The sequence below is a fragment of the Lissotriton vulgaris genome, chromosome 1_1 (assembly GCF_964263255.1).
Source record: "Lissotriton vulgaris chromosome 1_1, aLisVul1.2, whole genome shotgun sequence".
Lineage (NCBI taxonomy): Eukaryota > Metazoa > Chordata > Amphibia > Caudata > Salamandridae > Lissotriton > Lissotriton vulgaris.
The window spans coordinates 1,298,468,934-1,298,494,987 of NC_141685.1; the positions used below are offsets into that span (position 1 = coordinate 1,298,468,934).

Here is a 26,054-nt window from a genome sequence, read left to right on the forward strand (position 1 = left end):
TAGGAAAAAAAGGGGGGGGGATGAAGAAATAGAGGGAGAGGCGACGCGCTGTTCAGCTATGCCGTTTATGACGTTTCAAGGCCTCTTTGCTTGGGATTTGCATGTCAGGAAGCCACAGTAAGCGGAGGTATCTAGGGCACGTCAACTCTCGGAACTCAGACACCAGGGTATCAGGAAGGGCTGCCACAATTCTGGAAACTCTGAACCCCTGCCAGTGTAAGCATGAGTTTCTCCATTCCCAACACGTGCCAAAGTCTCTGAAGCCTACCAGTGTGCGTGGGCAATTGGGTAGAACGCCAATGTATCAGGATGTTCTGTATGGCTGTTCCTAGGGCAATCGCTATTAATCGGCCCTTCCGGGACTTTAGTGGATACATCAATGGGTTAGGCAAACCTAGAAGAACATAGGAGGGGAAGCGAGGGAGCTGGGTCTCACGGTGTAGGTCTATTTCATCAAGGACTTGTGACCAGTATGGTTGTATGCGGATACAGCTTCAAAGAACATGTTCCAATGTCCCCACGTCCCCACATTCCCTCCAGGACAGAGCGCTCCGTCGGGGATCGAAGCGGTGTAAGCGCTCTGGTGTGTAATACCAATAGGTGACAATCTTGGTCAGGGTGTCTGTGAGGCCCATATGATCGGCCGAGTGTCGTGCCCTGTGATAAATACCCTAAGTTGACATTTTACAAAAAAGATTTGATTGATTGGATTCTATGTCAGGACCGGAGGCTTCAGATTATGCTTATATCTTCCTTCGCTTTATTCCTTGATAAAAACACAGCAGCTCAGGAAAAAAACGTTCAACACAATGCTCAAAGGAACAAAGAGCATATAACATAAGCTTTCTAAGTCCCAAGAACTACAAGTCCCATGAGGTTAGCCCTGGCACTCCAAACATAGTGCTTCCACTATGTCCGCTAGCAGGTAGAAAGCCAGTCCTTCCTTGAACTTCCTCCTCTTTCTTCGCTGCTCACGCAGCCAGTTAAGTGCTCTTTATGTTTTTTTTAGTGTACGATTTATTAACTGTTTAGAGTGATTAATGCTCTAGCGATTGTTGGGGGCTTGTTGCTTTGTTGTTTACCTTGCAGAGCCCCGACCGCGGGAGCGTTTTTCCGCTCCTTTCGCGGTTTTTCCCCCGAGTGTTGTTGCGGTGCGGAAGACGCCCGCCAGAGGGCGCACAAACGCCTCGCTGGCTCCTCGGCGCTCTCCTCACCCTGTGAGAAGCGCGGAGGAGTCAGCCAGCGTCGGAGCCTTGCCCTCGCCACCCCTTCACACACGGTTCTGCCGGGTCCGTATTGCTGCCCAGTAAACACTTTGACGCCCTCTTAAGGGTCTGTATAGTGGCTATTGACCGCGAGGAACGCCGGAAGGCGAGTTTGCACTGTGGTATTGACGAGTGTGGTTAACGCGCTGTGGGGGTGGTTTGGACCCAGTCCTGTGGAGGGTCTGCGCGTTTGGGGGTCACAGTGCAGCCCCGATTGCCAGATACCTTGGCCCAAACTTTCATTGCAGCCCTTGGGACTGCCCATATTCTGCCCTCAGACACCCGGTGGGGTAAGGCAGCATTGTAATCCTACCCAGCTATTTACTAAGGGCTATTATGGAGGAGGATGGCTATTTTGAGGAGTCTCACTCCTACCTCCAGGATGATGAGTTTTATCAAGCGGTTGACAATTCAATCTACCGCTGCGTGACTGAGGTGGTGGGGCCCATGGAGGACCGCCTCTCAGCACGTATTGTAGAGGAGTGCAAGAAATTAGGGTCTGCCCACTTACAAGGACCTACTAACCTCCCTGGGCCCTCGTCTGAGGGTCCGCCAGCCCCCAAAAAGCCGTGCAAGGAGGGGGCTCCGTCGGGGGCACAGGGGGTGGACAGAGACGCATTCAAGCGTCTCAGGGATGCTTTTTTGGCTAAAGCGTCTTCTGCCTCTCCTGCGCCGCTTTCGGGCCCTGACCCTTCATTGGACACGGGGACCACTCCTCCGTCTCCGGGGCTGTCCTCCCCCGATACGGACGACGATGGGGAGTCTGAGCGCTCTTGGCGCCCCTCGGGCTCAACCGTGGACTTACCCCGGGATGTTTCGGGCATGTTGGACCCGGATGAGATCGAGCATCCGCGGTCCGCGGCTTGGACACCGGGTGAGACCGTGGCGAAGTTTGTGGCGGGTCGCCTGCGCAAACCCTTAGAAAAAGAAGCTAGGGGTTGCCTGCGAGGTGAATGTCCGAGGCCCACTCTAGAGGGCAAGGTGACCAGGACACCTGAGTTAGATGCGAAAATGGCCACTTTCTTAGCAAAGTTTATGAAAGACCCGCGCAAAGGCATTGACCGCTCTTGGCGGTCATGCCATGATAAGCTGCTTGACGCGGTCGGGCCCGCCACAAAGATTCTTGACATGGCGGAGGAGGCGAAAGCCAACGGTACCGTCATTTCCCCTGAGGTTTTGTCTAACTGGGCCCAGAGAGTGATAATTTTCCTTGGAAATGCTAATTGCGCCCTTTCCACGGAGCGTAGGAGGTCCCTGCTCATCAAACTGGACCCCAAATTGGGAGACTTGGCTTCTTCAGAAGCGGGTGCGGTGGCCCAGGGAGGCCTCTTTGGGGAACCCTTCATCAGGGAGATAGGTAAATTTGTGTCCACGTTTACCTCGTTGGACAAGGCGCAGTCCAGCATTAAACGCGTCTTTCAACAGCGTTTTTCTGGAGGGGCCGGTCGCGGCAGGGGCCGCGCGACCGGCCGTGGGCAGAATGTCAATAACAGAGGTCAAGGCTCCGGCAGAGGGCAATACCAGACCTCTGCCAACTTCAACAACTTCTATCCCACAAGAGGACAGTGCTTTGGCGGCAGAGGCTTCCGCAGGAATCCAGGACCCAACAATCCCAACGGTGAGTGTCCTTTCTTTGGATCACGTCCCCATAGGTGGGAGACTGGCAACCTTTTACGAGGAATGGGCGTCGCTTACTGCCGACGCGTGGGTGTTGCAAACCTTCCGTGGTTTTCACATAGAGTTCTACGATCAACCATTTCAGGAATGTTTACCACGGCCGATTGTGTTTTCAGAACCCGACGCGCTCTTGATTGACGGAGAGGTCGAAGACTTGCTGTGCAAGGGGGCCATCCGTCGATCAACGCGCCACCCCGCTGGTTTCATCAGCAATGTGTTCCTGGTGGACAAAACGGATGGGGGCAAACGCCCGGTGATCAACCTCAGAGAATTCAACGGTGGTTGGTCTACCGGTATTTCAAGATGGAGGGGATCCACCTCCTTCGAGACGTGCTTCTCCCTCTAGATTGGATGGTGAGGTTGGACCTCAAGGATGCCTACTTGGTAATTTCTATCCATCCTCCGCACCGTTGTTTCCTGCAGTTTTGCTGGAGGGACGCAGTGTTCGAATTCACCGCCCTTCCATTCGGGCTTTCCTCGGCCCCGTGGTGCTTCACGAAGGTGTTGCACCCAGTGTTGGAGTACCTGCGAGGTCAGGGTATTCGGATGTTAGTGTACTTAGACGACATCCTTCTGATGGGCCAGTGTCCGGTGGTCTTGGCGGGACAGCTTCGGCAAACCGTTTCGCTTCTGCAACGGCTGGGGTTCGTTGTCAACGGCTCCAAGTCGGCTCTGGTCCCCACTCAAAAACGTACCTTCCTGGGTTTCGTCATTGACTCAGTCGAGGCTGCGCTCAGCCTCCCCTCCAGGAAAATCGCCAAGATCAGACATTTGTTGCGGCACACGATCGCGAAGGATCGGACGTCGTTGCGGCAAATAGCCAGGGTGGTGGGGCTCCTGTCGTCCTCCATCCAGGCGATCTTCCCGGGGCCGTTGCACTACAGAGCGCTTCAGCGCCTCAAGGCCCAACATCTGCGACGGGGTATGACCTACGACCAGATGGTGCCCCTTACGGAGGAAGTGAAAGAGGAAATGTCTTGGTGGCTTACGCACATGGAGGCGTGGAATGGGCGTGCGATCTACGGATCGGTCCCAGATTTGGTCATCGAGTCCGACGCCAGCAGGACGGGCTGGGGAGCCCGCTGCGGGGACTTCTCCACCGGCGGCGTCTGGTCTTCCGACGAGCAACAGTTACATATCAACTGTTTGGAGCTCCTAGCGGGGTCCTTTGCGGTGCGTTGCTGGACCAAGGATTCGGCGACTGCCTGCGTCCTACTGAAAATGGACAACGTCTCGGCGGTCCGCTACGTGAACCATCTGGGAGGTCCACGCTCTCGAGCGTTGGCGAATTTGGCAAAGACTTTCTGGGATTATTGTCTCTCCCGACACATTTCGGTGACGGCGGAATACTTGCCGGGCCACGTCAATCAAGTGGCGGATTGGCATTCCAGGCATCTGCAGGACTCCAGCCAATGGATGTTGGACCCCCGAGTGTTTCAATGGATCACCGATCTGTGGGGTCCGTTTACGGTGGATCTGTTTGCGTCCCGCCTGGATCACCAGCTCCCGCGGTTTTACAGTTGGAGGCCGGATCCCCTGGCGGAGGCCACGGACGCCTTCCTGCAGGATTGGAGTCGGGAACGGCCTTTTGCTTTTCCCCCATTCTCGATGGTGGTCCGGACGGCTGCCCAGGTGCGCCGTCAGGGAGCGGACTTGGTGTTGATCACTCCACTTTGGAGATCTCAAGTCTGGTTTCCAGTTCTTCTGCAACTTTCTTGGGATTTTCCAATCCTACTCCCCCAGTTTCCTCACCTCCTGCTGAATCCGAGTCAGGAGCCGCATCCTCTCATCACTCGGAGTTCGCTCCGCCTCATGGCGTGGAGGCTTTCCGGAGCCGTTGGTCGCTCCCGGGCCTTTCGGGATCAGCTGAGGGCCTCCTGTCAAAAGCCTGGGCTGATAGCACGACGAAGCGATACAAATCCGCTTGGCTTAGGTGGATGCGCTGGTGTCTTCGAAGGGACCTGGATCCTCTGGTCGCAGGCCTTGTTCCCATTTTGAATTTCTTAGCTGAATTGGCCTCTAAGGGTCTGGCATATAGAACGATCAATGCTATGCGTTCTGCAATCTCTGCGGGGCACCAATTGGTAGAGAATTCACCGGTGGGGGAGCACCCTTTTGTTTGTCGGCTCCTGCGAAGTATCCGCCTTTCGTTACCTCCGGAACCCAGGTATTCAGTTCTTTGGGATGTCAACGTGGTTTTGAATTTGTTTCTTTCCTGGCCGGCTAATTGTTACTTATCCTTGAAGGAACTTTCGGCTAAATTGGCCATGCTTCTATGCCTGGTCTCTTGCAGGCGGGTGTCAGACGTACGCGCCTTGGACGTTTCCACGTGTGTCTTTTCCCCCTGATGGGGTTACCTTCACGGTGGGGTGTCGCACGAAGTCCGCAACTCGATCCATCTCGTACCCTGCTTTCGTGGACATTCCGAAATTGTGTGTTGTACATTGCTTGAAAGCTTATGAAGACATCACTTTGGATATTCGCCCGGCGGGCGAAAGACAATTACTAATTGCCTTGCGTAAACCACACAAAGCAGTCTCCTCCCCCACTATTGCAAGGTGGGTGCGTTGGGTCATGCAAGAAGCAGCCATTGATACGAAACATTTTGGAGCTCACTCGGCCAGGGGGGCCATGGCCTCTAAGGCTTTTTCAGTGGGAGCTCGGTTAGAGGATCTCATGCGAGCAGCAGATTGGTCCTCGGATTCCACATTTAAAAGGTTCTATTTCAAACCAGTAGTGGACCTAGCCCAGTTGGTGGTGAGTAAGCTTTGAACTAGCATAATCTGAAGCCTCCGGTCCGGACATAGAATCGAAATTTGCCTAGCTTACGTAACGGTAAGTTTCAATTCTATTAAGGACACGGAGGCGAGGATTATCCCACCCATTAATTCTCCATGGTCAGTACCCACCCGTATGACTGTAAGTAAAGCGTTTACAAAGTGTTCTACTTCGTAGCTATGTTATGCCAGTTTCATGATGTTCCTCTGTTGCATGCGGTCGGTTGCTTGTAGCACCCCGTTTACGCTGTTGTTTTTCTGCTAGGAAACGATGGCGCCAAACAGGATCAGTGAGATGAAGGCGTAACCTACGCGAAGAAAGAGGAGGAAGTTCAAGGAAGGACTGGCTTTCTACCTGGTAGCGGACATAGTGGAAGGACTACGTTTGGAGTGCCAGGGCTAACCTCATGGGACTTGTAGTTCTTGGGACTTAGAAAGCTTATGTTATATGCTCTTTGTTCCTTTGAGCATTGTGTTGAACATTTTTTTCCTGAGCTGCTGTGTTTTTATCAAGGAATAAAGCGAAGGAAGATGTAAGCATAATCCTCGCCTCCGTGTCCTTAATAGAATTGAAACTTACCGTTACGTAAGCTAGGCAAATTTCGATTCATACAAGTAATGTTGGCTGTGCTGCTTGAAGGGGAACCGAATCGGAGTTCCCTTAGTGTTCTAGTTATATTGTAAAAAGCGCAATGGGACGGAGCGCTAATCGGGAATGCACGCCTTTACAGTTTAAAAACAAATTTAAAAACAAGTTAAGTTTCACGATTAAATGGTGAGTACTTCGGTGTGCATCCTAACCCCCCTTGATAATACCATCTAGATCAAAAAGGTAGCCCAGTGACCTTCAAAGGGAAGATCGCCAGCCCTGGAAGGCCCGCGCGTCTGTGCCAGGTTGGAACTCCTGATTACCAAATATCGGTGTGAGAGGTGAGGGGAAGGTAGTCAAGTGTGCAGAGACATTGGTTCGGTCCCAGGATTCCATAATCGTGTGAGTAATGTAAGAGGCATAAATATTAGCCGGACGATGATGATTAAGGAGGAAGGGGACCCCCTGTAATGGTCTACCTGCTACCGCCTGGTCCTTAAATAGCCAGTGCTTTTCGGATTCCAAGCGCTGCCACTCTACCAGGTAACGAAGCTGAACAGCGTGAAAGTATAACTGAAGATCGGATACCCCCCTACACTGGCGGCAAGACCACGACCTGATGTCGAAAACGTGGCTTACGACCGTGCCAGATAAAGCGCGCTAAGTCCGCCTGAGTCTGTTGGATTCATCCCTGAGGAGGATGGCGGGGAAGAGCCTGGAAAATATATAGAATTTGAGGGAATATAGTCATTTTAAAGGCCGCAATTCTCCCGAGCCAAGACACAGTGCAATGTTTCCACCTGGCTAGTTCCCCACAAATGCGAGTGCGTAGGTTCAAATAGTTAATGTCAGATGTCGCCTGAATAGTGGGAGCAAGCTGGATGCCTAGGTATGGGATTGCGCTTGTCACCCATTGCATTGGATGTTCCTCCTGAAGGCGAGTAAGGGTGGGCGAGGAGAGGGAGACATCAAGAGCTAAGGATTTATCCATATTAATTTTAAAGCCCGATCCCTGAGCAAAACTGTACAGTTCGATAAAGAGGGAGCGCAGAGCTGTGACAGGTTCCTATAGAGACAGTAGGATGTCGTTTGCTTAGAGGCCTATGGTGTGGGTATCCCCCCCCGAACTTGATCCCGGTTATAAGAGGGTGACGTCGGACTCTAAGTGCTAAAGGCTCCATATACAATGCAAAGAGGAGGGGCGACAGGGGGCAGCCCTGTCGGGTGCCCCTCCCAATGGGAAATCGAGAAGAAGTATGACCCTTGTCTCGGACCGTCGCCATAGGTGAACAATAGCAGTTTAAAATTCGAGTGGGGAGTTTCTCACCGAAGCCGGTGGCCATTAAGACCATCTCTAGATAAGGCCAGTGCACCCTATCAAAGGCCTTCTCCGCGTCAATAGCCAGGAGCATGTATTCGCCTTGGGTGCGGTATGCCTTTTCTATCAGGTGTGGGATGTGCTTAGTATTGTCACTGGTCTGTCTCTGCGAGATAAAACCGGCCTGATCAGGTTCAATCAGCTGGGCCATATAGGGCACCAGTCGGACTGCTAAAATACTAGTATATAATTTAAGATCTATGTTGAGCAGGGATATGGGCCTATATGCCCTGCATGCTGTCCTATCCTTGCCCGGCTTCCGGATAACGACCACCGCAGCCTCTAACATCTCCCCAGGAATTGCTCCAGTTTGCTCAACGGTATTGAACAGTCTTGTTAGAAGGGGGGCCCATTGGTTGCAGAAGGTTTTATAAAAGGCGGCCGTATAGCCGCCAGGGCCGGGTGGTTTACCAATTTTAAGACGGGAGATTGCAGATACAACTTCCTCTGTCTGTATGGCTCTGTCTAGGTAGGCAGCCTGCGCTGAGGACAAGGATGGAATACCTGCATCAGCAATATACTCAGCACTACGTTGGGGGTCTAGAGGGTCTCCCGTGTAAAGATCCACATAGAAGTCACGGAAGACTTCAGCTACGGCTGCATCATCAGTTACCAGCTTGCCCCTGACATCCGAATGGTCTGGACCCCTTGTCTCTGTCTTGCCTCGCGCAGCTTATTGGCTAGGAGACGGCTACATCAATCCTCTCCCATGTAGTAGGAGTGACGAAGCCTAAGAGCTGCATACTCTGCCCTGTCCTGGTCTAGGGTGGCAAGTTGCTTTCGTTCAACGCATGGCTGGCGCCACGCACGGGAGGCACCCGTTCTCTGGTGTAACTGTTCAAGCTCCTGAACCCTCTGAGTCAGTTCCGCTCTCTTGCGGGTTCTCTCTCGATTTTGGGCCGAGGAGATCGCTATAAATTCCCCCCTGAGGACCGCCTTTAGCGCTGCCCATTGAGTCGCCAGCGAGGTGTCAGAATTAGCGTTGAGGGTGATATAGTAAGTGCTTTCTGAATTTGGGTGATCACCGTCGGGGAGTGTAGCATTGTGTCGTGCAGGTGCCAGTGTCTGTAAGGGTGCTGCGAGTGCGTGACCTGAAATGTAGCTAGGACAGGGGAGTGGTCTGATAGAGAGCCCGACAAAATATTAGCGTCCAGTGCACGGGACTGGAGGGATGAGGAGCAAAGGAAATAGTCTAATTGCGCATAAGTCTTGTGGGTCCTAGAGTAGAAAGTATAACTGCGGATGCATGGGTGGAAGTGACGCCAAAGTTCAGACAACCCTAGGTCTCAGAGAAGTGTCCGACCCGTGGGTGGGAGAACGCCAGCCTGGGACGTCCTCTGGCAAGATCGGTCCATTTCATTATCGAAAACTAGGTTGAGGTGTGTCCCCCCCCAGTAACAAACATCTGTTGGAGGCCGAGGCCGCCTCTCAAAGGGCCTTAAGGAGGAATTTTGCTTGCCCCTTGTTGGGTGCATATATAGATCCTATAACGAGAGACGTCCCCCCTAACATGAACTGATATGTGAGTAAGCGACCTCTGAGTTCCGCTTCCTTCTGTAGGACCCACCCAAGGAAAGTGCAGGACACTAGGATGGCCACCCCTGCCGCCTTGGAGATGTTAGAGGAGAACAATTGTGTTGGGAACGCCCTAGACCTCAATCTGTGGTGGTCCTTGGAAAGAAGGTGGGTCTCCTGGAGTAAACATATGTCTGCTTGTGAGTGTTCCAAGTAGTGGAGGACGGCTCTGCGTTTGATTGAGTTGTTCAAGCCCCTCACATTTAAGGTGAGGATTTTGAGTGTGTTGTGGGTCATCGGAAAGCTGGAGTCGGGACAAGACGCGATGTACCCTGCTGACTGCAACAAACACTGGGGTACCCAAAGGTGTTCGAGTGAATATGTGCCAACCAGTGAATCATAGGGAAAAAACTGTCAAGCGACAACTGGGAAAGGTGGACGAGGGAACCCAAACCCAACAACAAAACCCCAGAACATGGCAATCAAAAAAGCAACCCCATGAGGGGTAAGAAGACCAAAAACTAAGAAACGGGCAAGTTCCAGGAATAAAGTCCGCCAACCCGGAGGAGCCAGGAGGTCGTCAAATGGGGCTCATGGTGTGGCCAACTGGAGGGGCTGCTTCCCCTCACTGCCCACCAGCATTCCAAACCCCGAAAGGAGGCCCCAAAGCAGCTGCCATGCAGGAACAGCCCATCCAGGCACTGTCAATGAGCAACGTTTGTCGTCGACGAAGACCAGCCAAGAGAGCGAGGGGTCTCGTGTCATGACCCCTGTGGGGGGTGTTCCCCCACTTGTCCCTTGCCTGGGTCCAAAGATGGAAAAGATTAGAGGCTCTGGAAGGCAGTCTTAGATTCAAGATATCACCCCGTGCTGGGGCCATGCAGCCGCCAAAGCCTCCTGCTGATTTTGGGCAATGTCTTTCTTGTTCGGTTTCCGTATACGTAGTCGTCTGCCTTGTTTCTGCCAGCCCGATGGGGATGCCTCGGCCCTGTCCTCAGTGTCGTGGCTGTCTTCATCTTCACCCGGTGGGGCAAGGCCGAGCAGTCGGCACAAGTCTTATCAGGGAACGAAGTTGCTGGAGTTTGCCATTATACCGGAAGATCAGGCGAAAGGGGTGTCCCCATAAATATGGGATCCCCTGCTGTCTCAAATGCTCCGTCACCGGACGGAATTGACATCGGCGCTGTAGGGTGATCAAGGCTAGGTCCTGGTATAACACCGGTGAGTGTCCATGGTCGGAGATAGGGTGCATAGATCTCGCCTTCGCCAGAATGGCTTCCGTGACCCTAAAGTACTGCACGCACACCAAGATGTCTGCCGGGGGGCATTGGGAGCTCGGGGTTGCCCCACTCTGTGTGCTCTATCAAGGATTATGTCGGAGTCGTGGGCGGCGCCCAGTATATAGCGAAAGAGGCCATTAGTGAACCCAAACAGGTCCTTGGTATCCTCTGACGGTCGCACTGATTCTAACATTATGCCTGCGGGATCTGTTTTACAATTCCTCCATGTGTGATTGCATGTCTACATGCTGATCCTGCAGCCGGATGATCTCTTGTTGAAGCATCGTCACCTCCGTCACCGGTGAGTGTCCATGGTCGGAGATAGGGTGCATAGATCTCGCCTTCGCCAGAATGGCTTCCGTGACCCTAAAGTACTGCACGCACACCAAGATGTCTGCCGGGGGGCATTGGGAGCTCGGGGTTGCCCCACTCTGTGTGCTCTATCAAGGATTATGTCGGAGTCGTGGGCGGCGCCCAGTATATAGCGAAAGAGGCCATTAGTGAACCCAAACAGGTCCTTGGTATCCTCTGACGGTCGCACTGATTCTAATATTATGCCTGCGGGATCTGTTTTACAATTCCTCCATGTGTGATTGCATGTCTACATGCTGATCCTGCAGCCGGATGATCTCTTGTTGAAGCATCGTCACCTCCGTCACCGCGGTGTCAATCTTCTACTCGAGGGTAGCCACGCGCTCCCCCACTGCGTCCACGTCTCTCCGCAGCTCCTTAACCTCCGTCGCGAATTCCGCCTTGACTGATTGTATGTCCTCTCGGAGGGTGAGGAACAGCAACTCTAGGAAAGCCTTAGTTATTGGTTCATCCCCGGGATGTGTGGGAGGTTTAGGCGCTTCCTTCCCGATGCCGGCTGTCGCCATCCTGGGATCAGACCGGGAGCGGCCAAAGATATCAGTGAGGGTTTTCCCTTTCCTTGTTTGCGAAGTGGACATGCCCGTCCAATGTCCGCAAGACGAAGGCTTGAAGAGGCCGGGGCCAAGGGGCCAGATGAAGGCTCCGCTCTACAGCAGAAGGATGAAACACCAGTAGCCTACCCCCATGTCAGCACCCTTGAAGCGCCTCTCAGGTGCCCCCAAGCGAGGCGGGCGGCCAACCGCAGCGAGGTGTGAAACCTAGGCGTCCAAGTGTGCAGGGCACGGGAGCGGTCAAACCAGCGCAAGTCAAACAGGCAAAGCCTCTCTAGCACCCCGCAGCCCCCCAGGCCCCCACAGCAAGCAGGCTCCGGGTTCCCACCGACCAGGGAGAGGCGCCTCCGTGCGCCCTCTCACCAAACCCCTGCTGGGCCTCACAACAACTGCAGGGCGCTGGGACACCATAAGCACAGAGGCGAGTGGCGCCAACAATGGACTTCTGATGCACTTCCTGGGGTCAGACACCCTCTAGGCAGTCAGGACAAGTGGCTGGTACTGGTAGTGGGAGCGGAAGTAGATGCTCTACAAGTCGTCACAGCAGTTATTCGGGCCGGGGCGGGGATCTTCAATAATTCGATGGGAGCAGGCCCCAGCAGTGTCGCGCACTCTCCCTGCATGAGCCTCGGGTGGCAAAATGGCGGCAGTCACAAGGAGCTCTCACAGCACCCCAGGGGAGCACTCCAAAGCCCCAGCCCCGGGCGCCAGTCTTGTGTTCCACTCCCCGCAGGCAGCCCCTCTCAGCGGCTCGCCGCCTTCCCCGGTGAGTCCTCACTCACCGCCCCGGACCTCAGACCCACGTTGCGGAATGACGCTGGCTCTCCTCTCGTCTTCTCTCTTCTGGGCCTGCTCCGTTGCGCAGCTCGTTCTCCCCGGGAGGCCCCAGAGAACCTATCTGGCTCCGCTCCCATAGCTCCGCTGAACACCAGCGGTCACAGGCCGCTCTGCCCGAGACCCCGCCCCCAGCTTGGATGGGATCGGGCCAGTGTCGGGGACCCCAAGGACCAGTGAGCCACGTCCTGGGCTCCCAGGGGCACAACACACGCTCAGCTCCGCAGTCGATCAGTGAGGGCCCGACTCCCTTCAGGGGCCCTCTGGTGCAGCTTGATTCGGCCTGTTGGGTCGCAGGTGTCGATGAGGGCCATTCAGCTACAGGTCCGGCACCGATAGAGGCCGCCCGTCGCGGGGGGAAACATCATTTACAACGAAGTCTTTTCCACGCATGACGTTATCAACGATCCACTTACCCCGCAAACGTCTCTTCAACGCGGGTGCCTTCCACGACCGTCTTTACCACGCAAGTGGTATTCCTTTTGGTCGTCCATCTTGTAAGTTCTGCGTGACGTTGGGGGGGTGGGGGGTCTTCCCCCCCCCACCCCCCCACCCCCCCCCCCATTTTAAAAAAAAAAAACGAGCAGGCTACATACATTAAAAAAACGCACTACAGTGTCATTAAAAAGTAAAAGAAAAGAGCCGCACAAAAGACGTGGCCGTGTACGTCAAAATTGTAGTCCTTTTTTAGTTTTAGTAGACGTGTTTTCACGCATATTTCCATGGTGGATGGAAGTAAGAGCTGCTGAACGTAACGTTTTTTAAATGCGATGTTAGAACCTGCGTACTAAAAAGCTGCGTGGTAAAGCCACTTGCGAAGTAAAATTCGCGTGGTAATGCCATGCGGAGTATTTGTATTCGTGGTAAAGACATATATTTGTCGCGGGGCCTAGTCAGGTCGCTGCTCAAGCCTCTTGTTCGCCCCTCCGGGCGTCGGGAGGACGGCCTCTCGGTACAGTGCCATCCCCGATGGTCGGAAGCGTCCGACCACCGCGTTGTTGAGGGTATTCTCCACCGGTCCCGGGCAGGACACTGCTGGCCCTACTCGCGGCCCCGCTGGGGTCGTCGTTTCACCTCGCTCCCCATAAGGTTTCGAGGGCCGGGTAGGGTAGTCCCTGTCTAGGAGACCCCACGACCGGCTCTCTGGTGAGATTCGACCCCCGCGGAAGGCCGGCAGTGCTAATTACGGCGGGCGACAGGTAGGAGCTCCAGTCCTGCGTCCTACTCCGCCGCCATCTTGGCCACCCCACCACCCCTGAGATCCTTTTATTACTTTAATCTCCCTGAGGAATGCATGGTTTCCTCTGGGAAGTGCAAAATCCTACTACTCTCACCTGTTGCTAAATAGAAAAGGTTCATGCGTTCCTGTATTTCCAAATAGTTAGATCCCTTAAAGTTTTTGTGCAGGACATAGTTTCCTACCTCCAATATTTATACAAGGCAGGCCTGGCCTGCAATTGTATATGCTTACATTTAACTGGAATTACAGAGTACCTTCAAAACTCTTCCCTGTTTAAAATACCAGTCATTCAGGTCATCGTGAAGGGTCTAAAGAGGGTAATATCTCCATAGAGCTTCTTGGAGTCTGTGACATGCTGCAGTCAGGAGATGACTATGTGTTACAGGTGGCAAGGTTTCTTTGCATTTGGGCCAGTGAGTAAAAGATGGTCAAAATACTCCAGGTTGATCAAATTCATTCATGTCTTGGCTTCTCTTTGTTTATCACAGGGAACCCAAAAGAAGAACAAAGTCGTGCAGTGATTGCTGTTTTCAGAACACGGAACAGTCCAGTGTTTGAGCTCCTTCCATGGTGAGTATCTCAACCATTGTGGTTATGTTGTCCATCTACTAGTATCACTTTGTCGTATTTTTCCTCTGCCAGTCGTTCCTCCCTGCCAAAAATGGGATACAAGCAACTGCAGCAAGCAGCTTTGTGTTTTAATCTCTGCATGCAGGAAGGTTGGCTAGAGCAGCAGATAACTTGATTTCACTTCTGCTTTTTGGATGGCCTCCTCAGGACAGTGCAGGAACAGAATCACACAGGCTACAACTGATTCTAACAAGGAAACAGAGGTTTCTAAGAGAAAACTCCAAATGAACATATTTAAAAGCCGACTATCCGCAATTATGTCGTCGTAGGGAATCACTGTTGTCCCAATTTTTCTTTGAAGAAAAACAAGTTGCAAATGTCCAAACCCAACACTAGATGGCAGAAGTATGCAGAGCATGTGAATCACTACATGCTACGAACAGATGCTTTCAAGGGCCCTATCCGTGGGACTATTTAATTAAAAGCGGAGGGGGTGGTTGCGCACCCCGTCCGTTAGCCATTGTATGGCCCACGGGGCTCCATCCCATAGGGCCAGCTGTTATGGTGTCCCAGGGCCCCCAAGTCCCTAGGTTACTGTTGATTCCCTGCCCGCACAAGCAGGGGAGTCGTATGTGCTCCCACTCAAGAGGCGCAGAATGGCTCCTGCTGGCTGGAAGCACAAATCTTTCCCCCAACCCGCACTCTTGCGGGTAGGGAAATAGAGAATTGCTCCCGCCCGGTTGGAGCAAAAGAAAAGCTGCTCCGGTCTTGTGGGAGCAATTCCAGCATTAACTGTACCTGAAATGGATAAAAGAAGGGGAGCCAATCATGCCTGTGGGGGCTTTGGGGCTTCTTCCACAACCCCCAGCGCAAGAAATTATTTGGGTGCATGGGTTGGCACTGGGGCACTCCTTTAAAGAAAATGTATTGAAAGCTCCTGCGTAGCTATGGGACCACTTGCAGGGATCCAGCAGCCACCAAGAAAAATTAAATATGAGAATATATCCCGGGTGAGCACTGGTACACCCAAAAAAACCAAAGTAAAGAATAATAAATGAGCAGCAGGAGCCACATGGAGCGCCCTACAATAAGAAGGGACCAATCAATCATTTTTTCATGTTGGGGGGCGGGGGCTGCAGAAGTACAATAGTCCCCCAGAAACATTAAAAAAAGGTAAGTCTCATGGGTCATTAAATCCATGACCCCCAGAGAACTTACCGTGTTTATTAAAGCTCTTCTATCTGGACCTCTATGCTCTTCAGCTGGAGTCCAGGGCCCTCTTGTCGTTGTTTTTATGGCTGCATCTTGTGGGTTGAAAAAAGAAAGACTCAAAGACATGTTGGTGTTTTTTTTTTAATAAACTGTATTAAAACATTTTCGGACAATACATTTTGTTAACCAATGTGTGAATTAATGAAATAAACATTTTATTATAATTATTGGTGATTTTTTTACAAAGACAAAAGGTCAGCTTTATATATGCTGATATGCTGATCCCTTGATAAAGCCATTAGGCCCACTTTTTATATTTTGTCGTTCTGACCCTTTGACAAAGTCAGTAAGTCTGCCTTAAATAAAATAACACCCTTTATATTATAATAACACATGGTTAGTCTGCGGGGTTGGGTGCAGGGCCTGGCCTGCAACCAGACCCTGTGCCATGCTGCACGCTGCACACGGCCATTGGCCATGCACTGTAGTGGGTAGGGCACTCGCAAGGAGTTGGAAGCAGATCCTTGCCATAGGTACACCAAAGCCAATGTCACGCATGGCCAAAGGCTTGGGGGCCAGCTGGAGGTTGGGTGCAGGGCCTGCGACCGGCAATTGACATATTATTTTACGTTAGTAAAATTAAACATAGGAATTCACTGAAAAAGAAATAAAGGTTAAAGTGCTGTTGTAGTTACGAATTATAATGTTATTTTACTTAGAAACTCACTGAAAAATAAGAAACTATAAATAGTGAATTTCAGTGGTTCTGTTTGTTTAAAACAATATTTTTAACTGACATTTCTCCTTACTATAACATACCTTTAATCTTTGTTTATGTTGTACCAGATACATTGAATATTTCAGTTGTTCACATCTGCCCTTCCTTCTAAACTCAGTACTGGCAATATATTTGTCACTCTTTGCCCAGTTTAATTTTGTAGTGCTGACTATGAGGTGGGCAGGTGGCGTGGTGCGAACAAGGGTTTTTTGGAAGGGATTGGTACTCTTTGCTCATGGCATTTTTTACGGTCTTGCTAGTTGGTGGCATAGGCATTCGTTTCCATGGTTGAGGAGCTTAGCCTGTTATTTTCTGCTCTAGTTTCGCTTTTGAGGAAGCTTTTAAGCCCACAACCTTATAAGACAGTGTCCACTACTTGGAGTGTCCTGCAAGACACGTCATGTAGCAAATAGCCCCTCTCTAGGGTCTGTGCTAACACCCACCCCTCACCCATCCAACACAGGCGCCACCAGTCAGTTGACCATGGTAATTAAAGGGGCCCGACATAAGTGCCCTGGGTAAGTTACCTACGCCTAATATTGGTGTCCTTGTCGTCCTTGAATGCACCATGTGGGTCTAGGACCCACAACACCACACTGTTGACGAGGCGGGCCTGACCCTGCTTGCTGCCCATCTCGACCATGACTGCAGTCCTATCACACTGCTAAGGGAAAGACCAGCATTGATCCTACTGCAGCACCGGCTCAGCTCTTAGTGTTACTCTGTGATGTGGGGGTGGGAAGCTCGGCCATCACCGGATGGTGGAAGAAGTAGCAAGTGGCGTAACGAAACGTGAGGCGGCCGCCCTGCAAGATGTGCTGAAGTGTCCCTTCACATCATTAGGGGATGAGTGGGCCCCCCTCCAGTATGGGTAGGCCTGGGGGCCCACGGAGCCCTTTGTTACACCCCTGGAAGGAAAGTGACGCACATGAGTGTTCGATCACTGACCCCACCCCAGAGGCTAAGCACAAAAGGAACTACCTGTGCCCCTGGCCCAGCAGCTGAGGTATCTTCACCCTAGCGCTTCACCCTGTAAAGCCTGCCACCCCTACCCTGAGAGAAGGCCTATGCCATGAGCGGCACCCTGCTAGCCAGCACCTGATGGCGAAGTAAACAAGCATTCGCATAGCCAATAGGTCTCGCCTTTGGGACCTTATAAGTGTTTAGTTATCCAGCATAATATCCATGGTGCAACAACATCAAGTGTTGCATGGCTAAACACTTATAAGGTCCCAAAGCCAAGACCTATTGGCTATGCCAATGCTTGTTATGACAAGACAACTGTCCCAGGACAGTTAATTCTGATGGTTTATATGCTTCAGCTTATGTGTCAGACAGGGAGTCTCCTGTGCTGTGAAATCGAACGCAGGTGATCAGTTCAACAATGAACAAGCCTTCTTACCAGGGTGCCTGCTTGGTTGAAAGAAATGTAAATGTGCACAACTGGTTTATCTGAAAATGTGATGACAAAGATGTATTATTTTTGAGTGGTAGTGCAAGGGAGTTGCAAGCTGAGCTCTGAAGTGCCTGCTTTTAAGAGACACATAAAAAGATCGCAGAACATACAGTCTGAATATTACTAACATCTATCTTTTAAAAGCACTATTGTATCTAAAATGTTTATACATTTTGTAGCAGGCTATCTGATACTGTGTGTAATGCAAGTTTAAAATAATGACTTACATGCCAGCACCTCCCTAGACAGGCTTTAGTGTATTGGGGCAGGGTGGGTTGCATTCAGTGAATGCTTTTCTCTGCCTGGGGCACACAAGGTGTCCCATGCTTTTCCCAGTTCAAACCAGTTGCTGGGGCACTCAGCCCCAGCTCTGGTGTGAAACTGGACAAAGCGGAAGGGGTGTAACCACCCCCTCCCCAGGTCCTCCCATAGGTGGGACCCTAGAGTTAGTCCAACCCCTAAACTTGGTATAAGTATAGGAACCCACTCACTAGGACTTTAGATTACCCTGGATGAAACTCTGAAACATAAATCTTGGACCTTCGACATTCCATATCGACTGGAAGAGGGAAGAAATCTACCATGGGGTCAAGGAGTTACTCCCCTGTTCAAACAGGCACCAAAGAAACATCTTGCCGGTCAGCATTTTCAAGGCTCCTGACGGATCGCGAAGAATCTGCGACACTGGACATGGACTTCCAGACATCTCTGAGGCTGACCCGAGTCCCCAGCGAAGCTGAGACCTGTAGCTATCACGAGACACGTGGGACCGGAACTCCTGGACATCCTGCACATTTGCTAGTGCATCAACTTCCCGAGATTTCCCAAAAGTTGTGCATTGGGGTACTTGTAGTCCAAGCCCTGATCACCTTTTGCATCGAAGATTGAGGGCTACACTCCACTTTCAGCATTTCAGCTTGCGGCGCCTTCGCATTCCCTAGTCTGTTGGCTAGTGGGTCCCCATGAAGGAATCTACTTTGTTTCTAGGTCTTCCCTGGATGCTCCAGACGTGCCCTGACTCCCCTCCAAAGGGTGAGTCCCTCAGACCTTGCTGGTCTGCACCGAAGCTAATCTTGTCATCTTGCGTGGGTTGCTGTTGCCAAGGCTTATTGGGTCCAATCGGATACCGATGCTGCAGCACTCAACATCCGACGTGGGACAGCTCGAATTCAGTTCCTGATTGTTGTCGACGCCTCCTGGGCCTCGTGGCTGAAGAGTCAAGCGGCACCTACTTCACCTTAAAGCACCCGACATCGGCTGGCATCTTCTTGTCGCCATCCTGGTCCTTGGCTTGTGCCCCAGACTCTGTCCCCTCTGCTTTCAGGTACTTCAGATCTCCCATCCACCCTTGGATCCATCCGGGCACTCTTCTCCTGGACGCCTGCCGCACTTCTTTGCAGCTTTCCATAGGAATCGACAATGAAACCCGACACGAAAAGACACCTATGCACCCGGCTTCCCTGAGTGAGGTAACACGAGTACTTCGTTTCTCCTGTGGATCTTGTCTCTCGAGGTGTCCAGTACTGAAAGGGTTTTACCGTAGTCCACTCCTAAGTGTCCTTAAACTTTAACTTTGTAACTTTTACTTTCGCCGTAGAAGTCAATGGTGATTCGCGGCCTACCTTGGGTGGTTCCTGGTTGCCCCAGCAGATCTACAGGCCCTCGGCCTAACTTCTATCCCTCACGTGGTTCTTATACCACTTTCTTAGTATATGGTTTGTGAGGCCCCTAGGGCAAAACGTATACTGTGCTAATTTACTGTGTGCTATTTAAGTTCCTGTATTGTACTTTTGCCTCTAGCCTCATAAAGAGACTAGAGGGGGGGTGTTTAGAATAAATACATTATATATATATATATATATATATATATATATATATATATATATATATATATATATATATATATATATATATATATATATATATATATATATATATATATATATATATATATATATATATATATATATATATATATATATATATATATATATATATATGTAAAACAAGCTGCTTTACATTCCTTCAAGACTGGCTGCTCTCCACAGCTACCACTAGGATAGCTTTCTATAAAGGTTGTCTAAACCTACCACTAATAAGGGTCGTTTATATATATATATATATATATATATATGTATATATATATGTAAAACAAGCTGCTTTACATTCCTTCAAGACTTAGCCTGAAGGCTGCTCTCCACAGCTACCACTAGGATAGCTTTCTATAAAGGTTGTCTAAACCTACCACTAATAAGGGTCGTTTGGACTGGTGCAAGGTGCCCACTAGAATAGTGGACATCCTATGCCAGGCCAACTTCTCACATTGGTGTGCAGCATGTGGAATTCCAGCTTGCATTGTTTTACCAGATAATCTTGAGAATATCATTTGGAAATACACTAAATTTACAATAGGTACATATAATACAAGCTTATAATACAGTAACTTCTATTGAACTTAGAGTTGTGTGTGTTAAGGGCCTAGCACACCCGCACCACAACTCAAGAGAGGGTTAGTAGAAAACCAAATAGTTTAGGTTGGAGCACACACCACACCTCACTAGTCATGTCTTCAAAGGAAGGACCCAGTGGGTATGTTCCTGATGCCAGGCAAGGACAGACATCAACGTATGACACGTTTCCTTTCCAAGAGTTAAGGACTTTGTGTGCCATGAGAAAATTGAAGCCAGGACAGAATCCCAATACCCAACGCCTTATAGAGGTGTTATTGCTTGATGACTTTCTGAAAGCATCAGATCCTGAAAAGGTAGGCAGTGGGGTGGGTACATTAGAAGAATAGAACACTGGTAAGTTACCTCACCAGGACTCTGATGATGATGTAGACCAGGTAGAAGTCAATGACCTAAACCTGGGGAATCCAGATCTGCCTGGAGATGAAGAAGGCCAAAGAGGCCCTCTCTTTGTCCCACCAGTTAGAGTTGGTGGTGTGCCTAGAAGAGAAAGGTCTCCTTCCCGGGAGTCTAATCATTCTGGTACATCTATAGGGTCTTCTGCCTCTGCTCATAGGAGGGGTAGCTCACTTGAGAAGAGGGAGTATAATGCTAGGATGAGAGAAGCCCAGCTTAGAATAAGGAGACAAGAAGTAGCCTTAGAAAAGGAGACCCTAGCTCTTGAAAGAGAGCGGAAAAAGATGGATCTAGAGCCCCATGGTGGCAACAACTTACCTAGTGGTAGTGATAGGTCTTATGGCCATAGAAACTTAAACAAGATTGTCCCTCCCTATCAGAATGGGGATGACATCCACAAATGGATTACTGCACTGGAGAGGGCCTGCAAAGTACAGAAGGTACCACAGGAGCAGTGGGCAGCAATCTTGTGGCTCTCCTTTGCAGACAAAGGCAGAGACAAGCTCCTCACTTTAGAGAAGAGGATGCTGATGATAACAAGGTCCTGAAGAGTGCTCTGATAGATGGGTTTGGCTTAACCACTGAACAGTACAGGACACAGTTCAGAGACACCCAGAAGGCACAGAATCAGGACTGGGTTGACTTTGCAGATTGTGCTACTAAGGCTCCGGAGGGCTGGTTACTGGGCAGTAAAGTGTGTGACTATACAGGATTGTTTAATCTGATCATGAGAGAACAAATTCTTAATAACTGTCAGAATCAGCTGTTGCATCGGCACCTGGTAGACTCTAATCTGACCTCTCCCCAAGAATTGGGAAAGAAGGCAGACAAATGGGTCCGAAACAGGGTAAAGCAGAAGGTACAGAACGAAGGTGGTGACCAAAAGAAGCAAGATCAAAAGGGTGGGGAGAAAGGTAAATACCAGAAGACTTCAAAAGGTCCCCAAAAAGGTTCTAATGTGGGGGTCCCCAATCCAAAAAGAAAGATGACCCAAAGAAACCATGGTGCAAAGTTTGTAAGAATAATAGTCACTGGGCTAGAGATTGCACCAAAAAGGAGACAGCTCCAGCCACCATTGCCCCTGAGGCAACTGTTCCCCCTAGTTCAGCTACAAGTGGTGGTTCCCAGCAGAAGGGTGTAGTAGGGTTAACCCTGGGATCCGAGATGGACTCTGGCCTAGTCAGAGTTCCAACTCAAGCTGTTTTAGTCTGTGATGGAGGCATGGATATGACCTCCTCTGTGAGTCCCAGTAATCTGAGCAAGTACAGACAAACACCTTTGATTAATGAGAAAAACGGCTGAGGCCTACGGCACAGGAGCAAGTGTCACAATGGTGACACCAGACTTTGTGAACCCTGGACAAGTCATACTTGGTGAGACTTACCAAGTGATCAACGCCAGCAATGTCAGCACTACCCATTCCATAGCAGTTGTTGATTTCTCCTGGGGCGGGGTAACTGGCCTTAAGAAGGTTGTGATCAGTGCAGGCCTCCCTGTAGAATGCTTACTTGGCAATGATTTAGAGACTTCAGCCTGGTCTGAAGTGGGGTTAAGGACCCATGCAGCAATGATTCGAATTCCTGCACAGGTGTTTGCTGTGACTAGGTCATAGGTCAGAAAGTCTAACTCTGGACAGGCACTGGATTCTGGAATTATGGACCAGTTGCCTACCAAGAAAAGGAGCAGTAGGGTTAAGGCAGTGCCTTCCTCCCCTGACTCAGAGTGAGGATCAGCCTTCTGAGGAAGCTGATTGTGAGCCTGAAGAAGGAACTGTCCCAGAGGAGCATGAGCCTGATCAGGTGAAGTTATTAGGAACAGGGGGCCCTTCCAGGGCAGATCTGAGTTAGGCACAGTTTAGCTGCCCTTCTCTTGAACCCCTCAGACAGCAAGCTGCTGCTGAGGCTGCTGGGAATGCTGGTGGCACCCATAAGATTTACTGGGATGATGGACTCCTGTATTCAGAGAGTAGAGACCCCAAGCCTGGTGCAGCCAGGAGGTTGGTCATACCTTTGGCATTCAGGGGCTTCCTATTGACACTAGACCATGATATTCCCCTAGCAGGACACCTAAGCCAGAACAAGACCTGGGACAGAATTGTCCCTCACCTTCATGTCTGAAGATACCAAGGAGTTTTGTCGCTCCTGTGTAAACTGTCAAGCCAGTGGTAAGGCAGGTGGCACTACAAAGCCCCCCCCCCCCCCCCCTAATACCACTACCTGTGGTGGGGGTTCCCTTTGAAAGAGTAGGGTAGGGATTGACATTGTTGGACCAACGGATACCCAAAGTGCATCTGGGCACAGGTTTATCCTAGTGGTAGTGGATCATGCCACTAGGTACCCAGAGCCAATTTCCCTTAGGACCACTAGAGCACCTGTTGTGGCAAGAGCTCTCTTGGGAGTTTTCTCAAGATTAGGTTTCCCTAAGGAGGTAGTATCTGACAGAGGTGCAAACCTTATGTCTAGCTACTTGACTGCAATGTGGAAGGAGTGTGGAGTGAACTACAAGTTCACCACACCCTATCATCCACAATTTAATGGTTTAGTTGAAAGATTCAATAAAACCTTAAAGGGTATGATTAAGGGTCTCCCAGAAAAGCTCAGGCGGAGATGGGATATCCTGCTACCCTGCCTTTTGTTTGCATACGGTGAGGTTCCCCAAAGGGGGTTGGCTACAACCCATTTGAACTTCTGTTTGGACACCCTGTCAGAGGACCACTTTGTCTGGTGAAGGAGGGATGGGAGTTACCTCTCAAACCCCCTAAACAGGGCATTGTGGACTATGTACTAGGTCTCCGCTCCCAGATGGCTGATTACATGAAAAAGGCAACTAAAAACCTTAAGGCTAGCTAGGAATTACAGAAAGCCTGGCATGACCAAAAGGCTGTACTGACTGTTTACCAGCCAGGACAGAGAGTGTGGGTGTTGGAGCCTGTGGCCCCAACAGCTCTCCAAGACAAGTGGAGTGGGCCCCACACTATTGTTGAACAGAAGGGAGAGGTGACCTATTTGATAGATCTAGGAACTCCCAGGAGCCCCCATTGGGTGCTTCATGTCAACATATTGAAACCATATGTTGACAGGGAAGACATGGGCTTGCTCATGGCTACTGATGAAGGACCGGAGGAAGAGAGTGACCCTCTCCCAGACCTGCTCTCTCAGAATCCTCATGATGTATCAGTTAATGGAGTAGCCTTAGCAGGCAGCCTCACTGATCAGAAGCAAACTGATTGCAGACAAGTTCTAAATCAGTTTAGACATATGTTTTCACTGACTCCAAGTCAGACTACCTGGTGCACTCATGAGGTGGACACTGGGGACAGGCTGCTTGTTAAAAATAAGATTTACAGGCAACCTGATCATGTCAGGGACTGTATCAGGACTGAAGTCCAGAAAATGTTGGATCTGGGAGTGATTGAACCTTCAGATAGCCCTCGGGTTTGTCCAGTAGTCCTAGTACCCAAACCCCACACCCAGGGTGGTAAAGAGATGAGGTTTTGTGTAGACTACAGGGGTCTCAATGCAGTCACTAGGACTGATGCCCATCCAATCCCTAGAGCAGATGAGCTCATAGATATGTTGGTGTCTGCCAAATTTCTGAGCACATTTGATCAAACAGCTGGCTACTGGCAGATCAGGCTGGCTGATGATGCAAAGCCAAAAACAGCATTTTCTACCCCTAGTGGACATTATCAATTTGTGGTAATGCCCTTTGGTCTGAAAAATGCACCTGCCACATTTCAAAGGTTGGTAAACAAATTGTTAACAGGCCTGGAAGACTATAGTGCAGTATCTAGATGATATTGCTGTCTTTAGCTCCACCTGATCCACCTGAAAAATGTTTTGGAGGCCCTGCCGAAGGCAGGCGTAACTATGAAGGCCACTAAGTGCCAGATAGGGCAGAGTCAGGTTGTGCACCTGGGCCACCTTGTAGGTGGAGGCCAGGTTCAACAATTGCAGAGCAAAATTTAGACCATACTGGACTGGGTTGCTCCAACCACCCAGACTCAGGTCAGAGCTTTCTTGGGCCTAACTGGGTATTATAGTAGGATCTGCTTCCTATGGTTACCCCCACTTTTTGCTGTGTTTTAATGGTTTATCGACTTTAGTCTGGCTATGGCCCTGCTAATCAGGACCACAGCCTAGCTGATCTCTCTCTAAATTGGTTACGTGTACATTAGGTACACTCCAGATTGGTTACCGGGTTACCCTTGTGAGTCCCTAGTATATGGTACCTTGGGTACCAAGGGCATAGGTACCCCAGAGGCCTACCAGGGGCTGAAGCATGTATTGTGCCACCCCTGGGAAGCCTTCCAAAATGGCACCACCGATCTCCACTTACAGCCTGGGTATGTAAGCACCCCTTACTTAGATATAATATATATATATATATATATATATATATATATATATATATATATATATATATATATATATATATATATATATATATATATATATATATATATATATATATATATATATATATATATATATATATATATATATATATATATATATATATATATATATATATATATATATATATATATATATATATATATATATATATATATATATATATATATATATATATATATATATATATATATATATATATATATATATATATATATATATATATATATATATATATATATATATATATATATATATATATACTGAAGGCAGAGTGCTTGGTTTTGTGTGAGAGGGTGCCGTAGCATGATCTGAGCCCCTCTGCAGCTTTCAGAATCCCTTCCTTATAGCTGTTCTATTATATAGCCATACCATATACTCTTAAGGGCATTATAATCCTCGCGGTTAATGCTAACTTTGGTTTGGCTTTATCAAGACATGTCAAGTTTGGTATCAAACACTTTGGAATACTACCCCCCCCACCCCCCCTCCTGTACACTTACTTACCCGATAAACGTTTAAAAGAGTCTCAGCATCACAAAATGGATGCTGCTGCCACAGACACGAGTCTGACCTCTGCTGCTGGACGAAACTCCGGCAGGGGAGGCCTGGACAATAGGTTTCCTCTCCAGGAAGGTGCTAGCAGCTCCCCAGACAGGCTTTAGTGTATTGGGGCAGGGTGGGTTGCATTCAGTGAATGCTTTTCAGACACTGTCTGGGGCACACAAGTTGTCCCATGCATTTCCCAGTTCAAACCTGTTGCTGGGGCACTCAGCCTCAGCGCGAAACTGGACAAAGGGGAAGGGGTGTAACCACCCCCTCCCCAGGTCCTTCCATAGGTGGGACCCTAGAGTTAGTCCAAACCCTAAACTTGGTATAAGTATGGGAACCCCGTCACTAGGGCTTTAGATTACCCTGGACGAAACTCTGAAACATAAATCTTGGACCTTCAACATTCCATATCGACTGAAAGACATAAGAAATGTCCCTTGGGGTCAAGGAGTGACTCCCCTGTTCAAACAGGCACCAAAAGAAGCATCTTGCCAGTCTGCATTTTCAAGGCTCCCGACGGATCCCGAAGAATCGGCGACACAGGACACGGACTTCCAGACATCTCCGAGGCTGACATGAGTCCCCAGCGAAGCTGAGACCTGTAGCTATCACAAGAGACGTGGGACCGGAACTCCTGGACATCCTCCACATTTGCTAGTGCATCGACTTCCCGAGCTTTCCCTAAGTTGTGCATTGGGCTACTTGAAGTCCAAGCCCTGAGCACCTTTT

The 26,054-nt window shown here is 50.0% G+C and overlaps 1 protein-coding gene across 1 annotated transcript in view; it reads left to right on the forward strand.

Moving 5' to 3' along the window:
• The window catches only part of AAAS (aladin WD repeat nucleoporin), a 414,919-nt gene that overhangs the window by 378,021 nt on the left and 10,844 nt on the right, over window positions 1–26,054 (forward strand). The window contains exon 15 of the mRNA XM_086936522.1: window positions 13,967–14,048. Within this exon, the coding sequence (XP_086792648.1) occupies window positions 13,967–14,048 (82 nt within the window). The remainder of the gene's footprint in view (window positions 1–13,966; window positions 14,049–26,054) is intronic.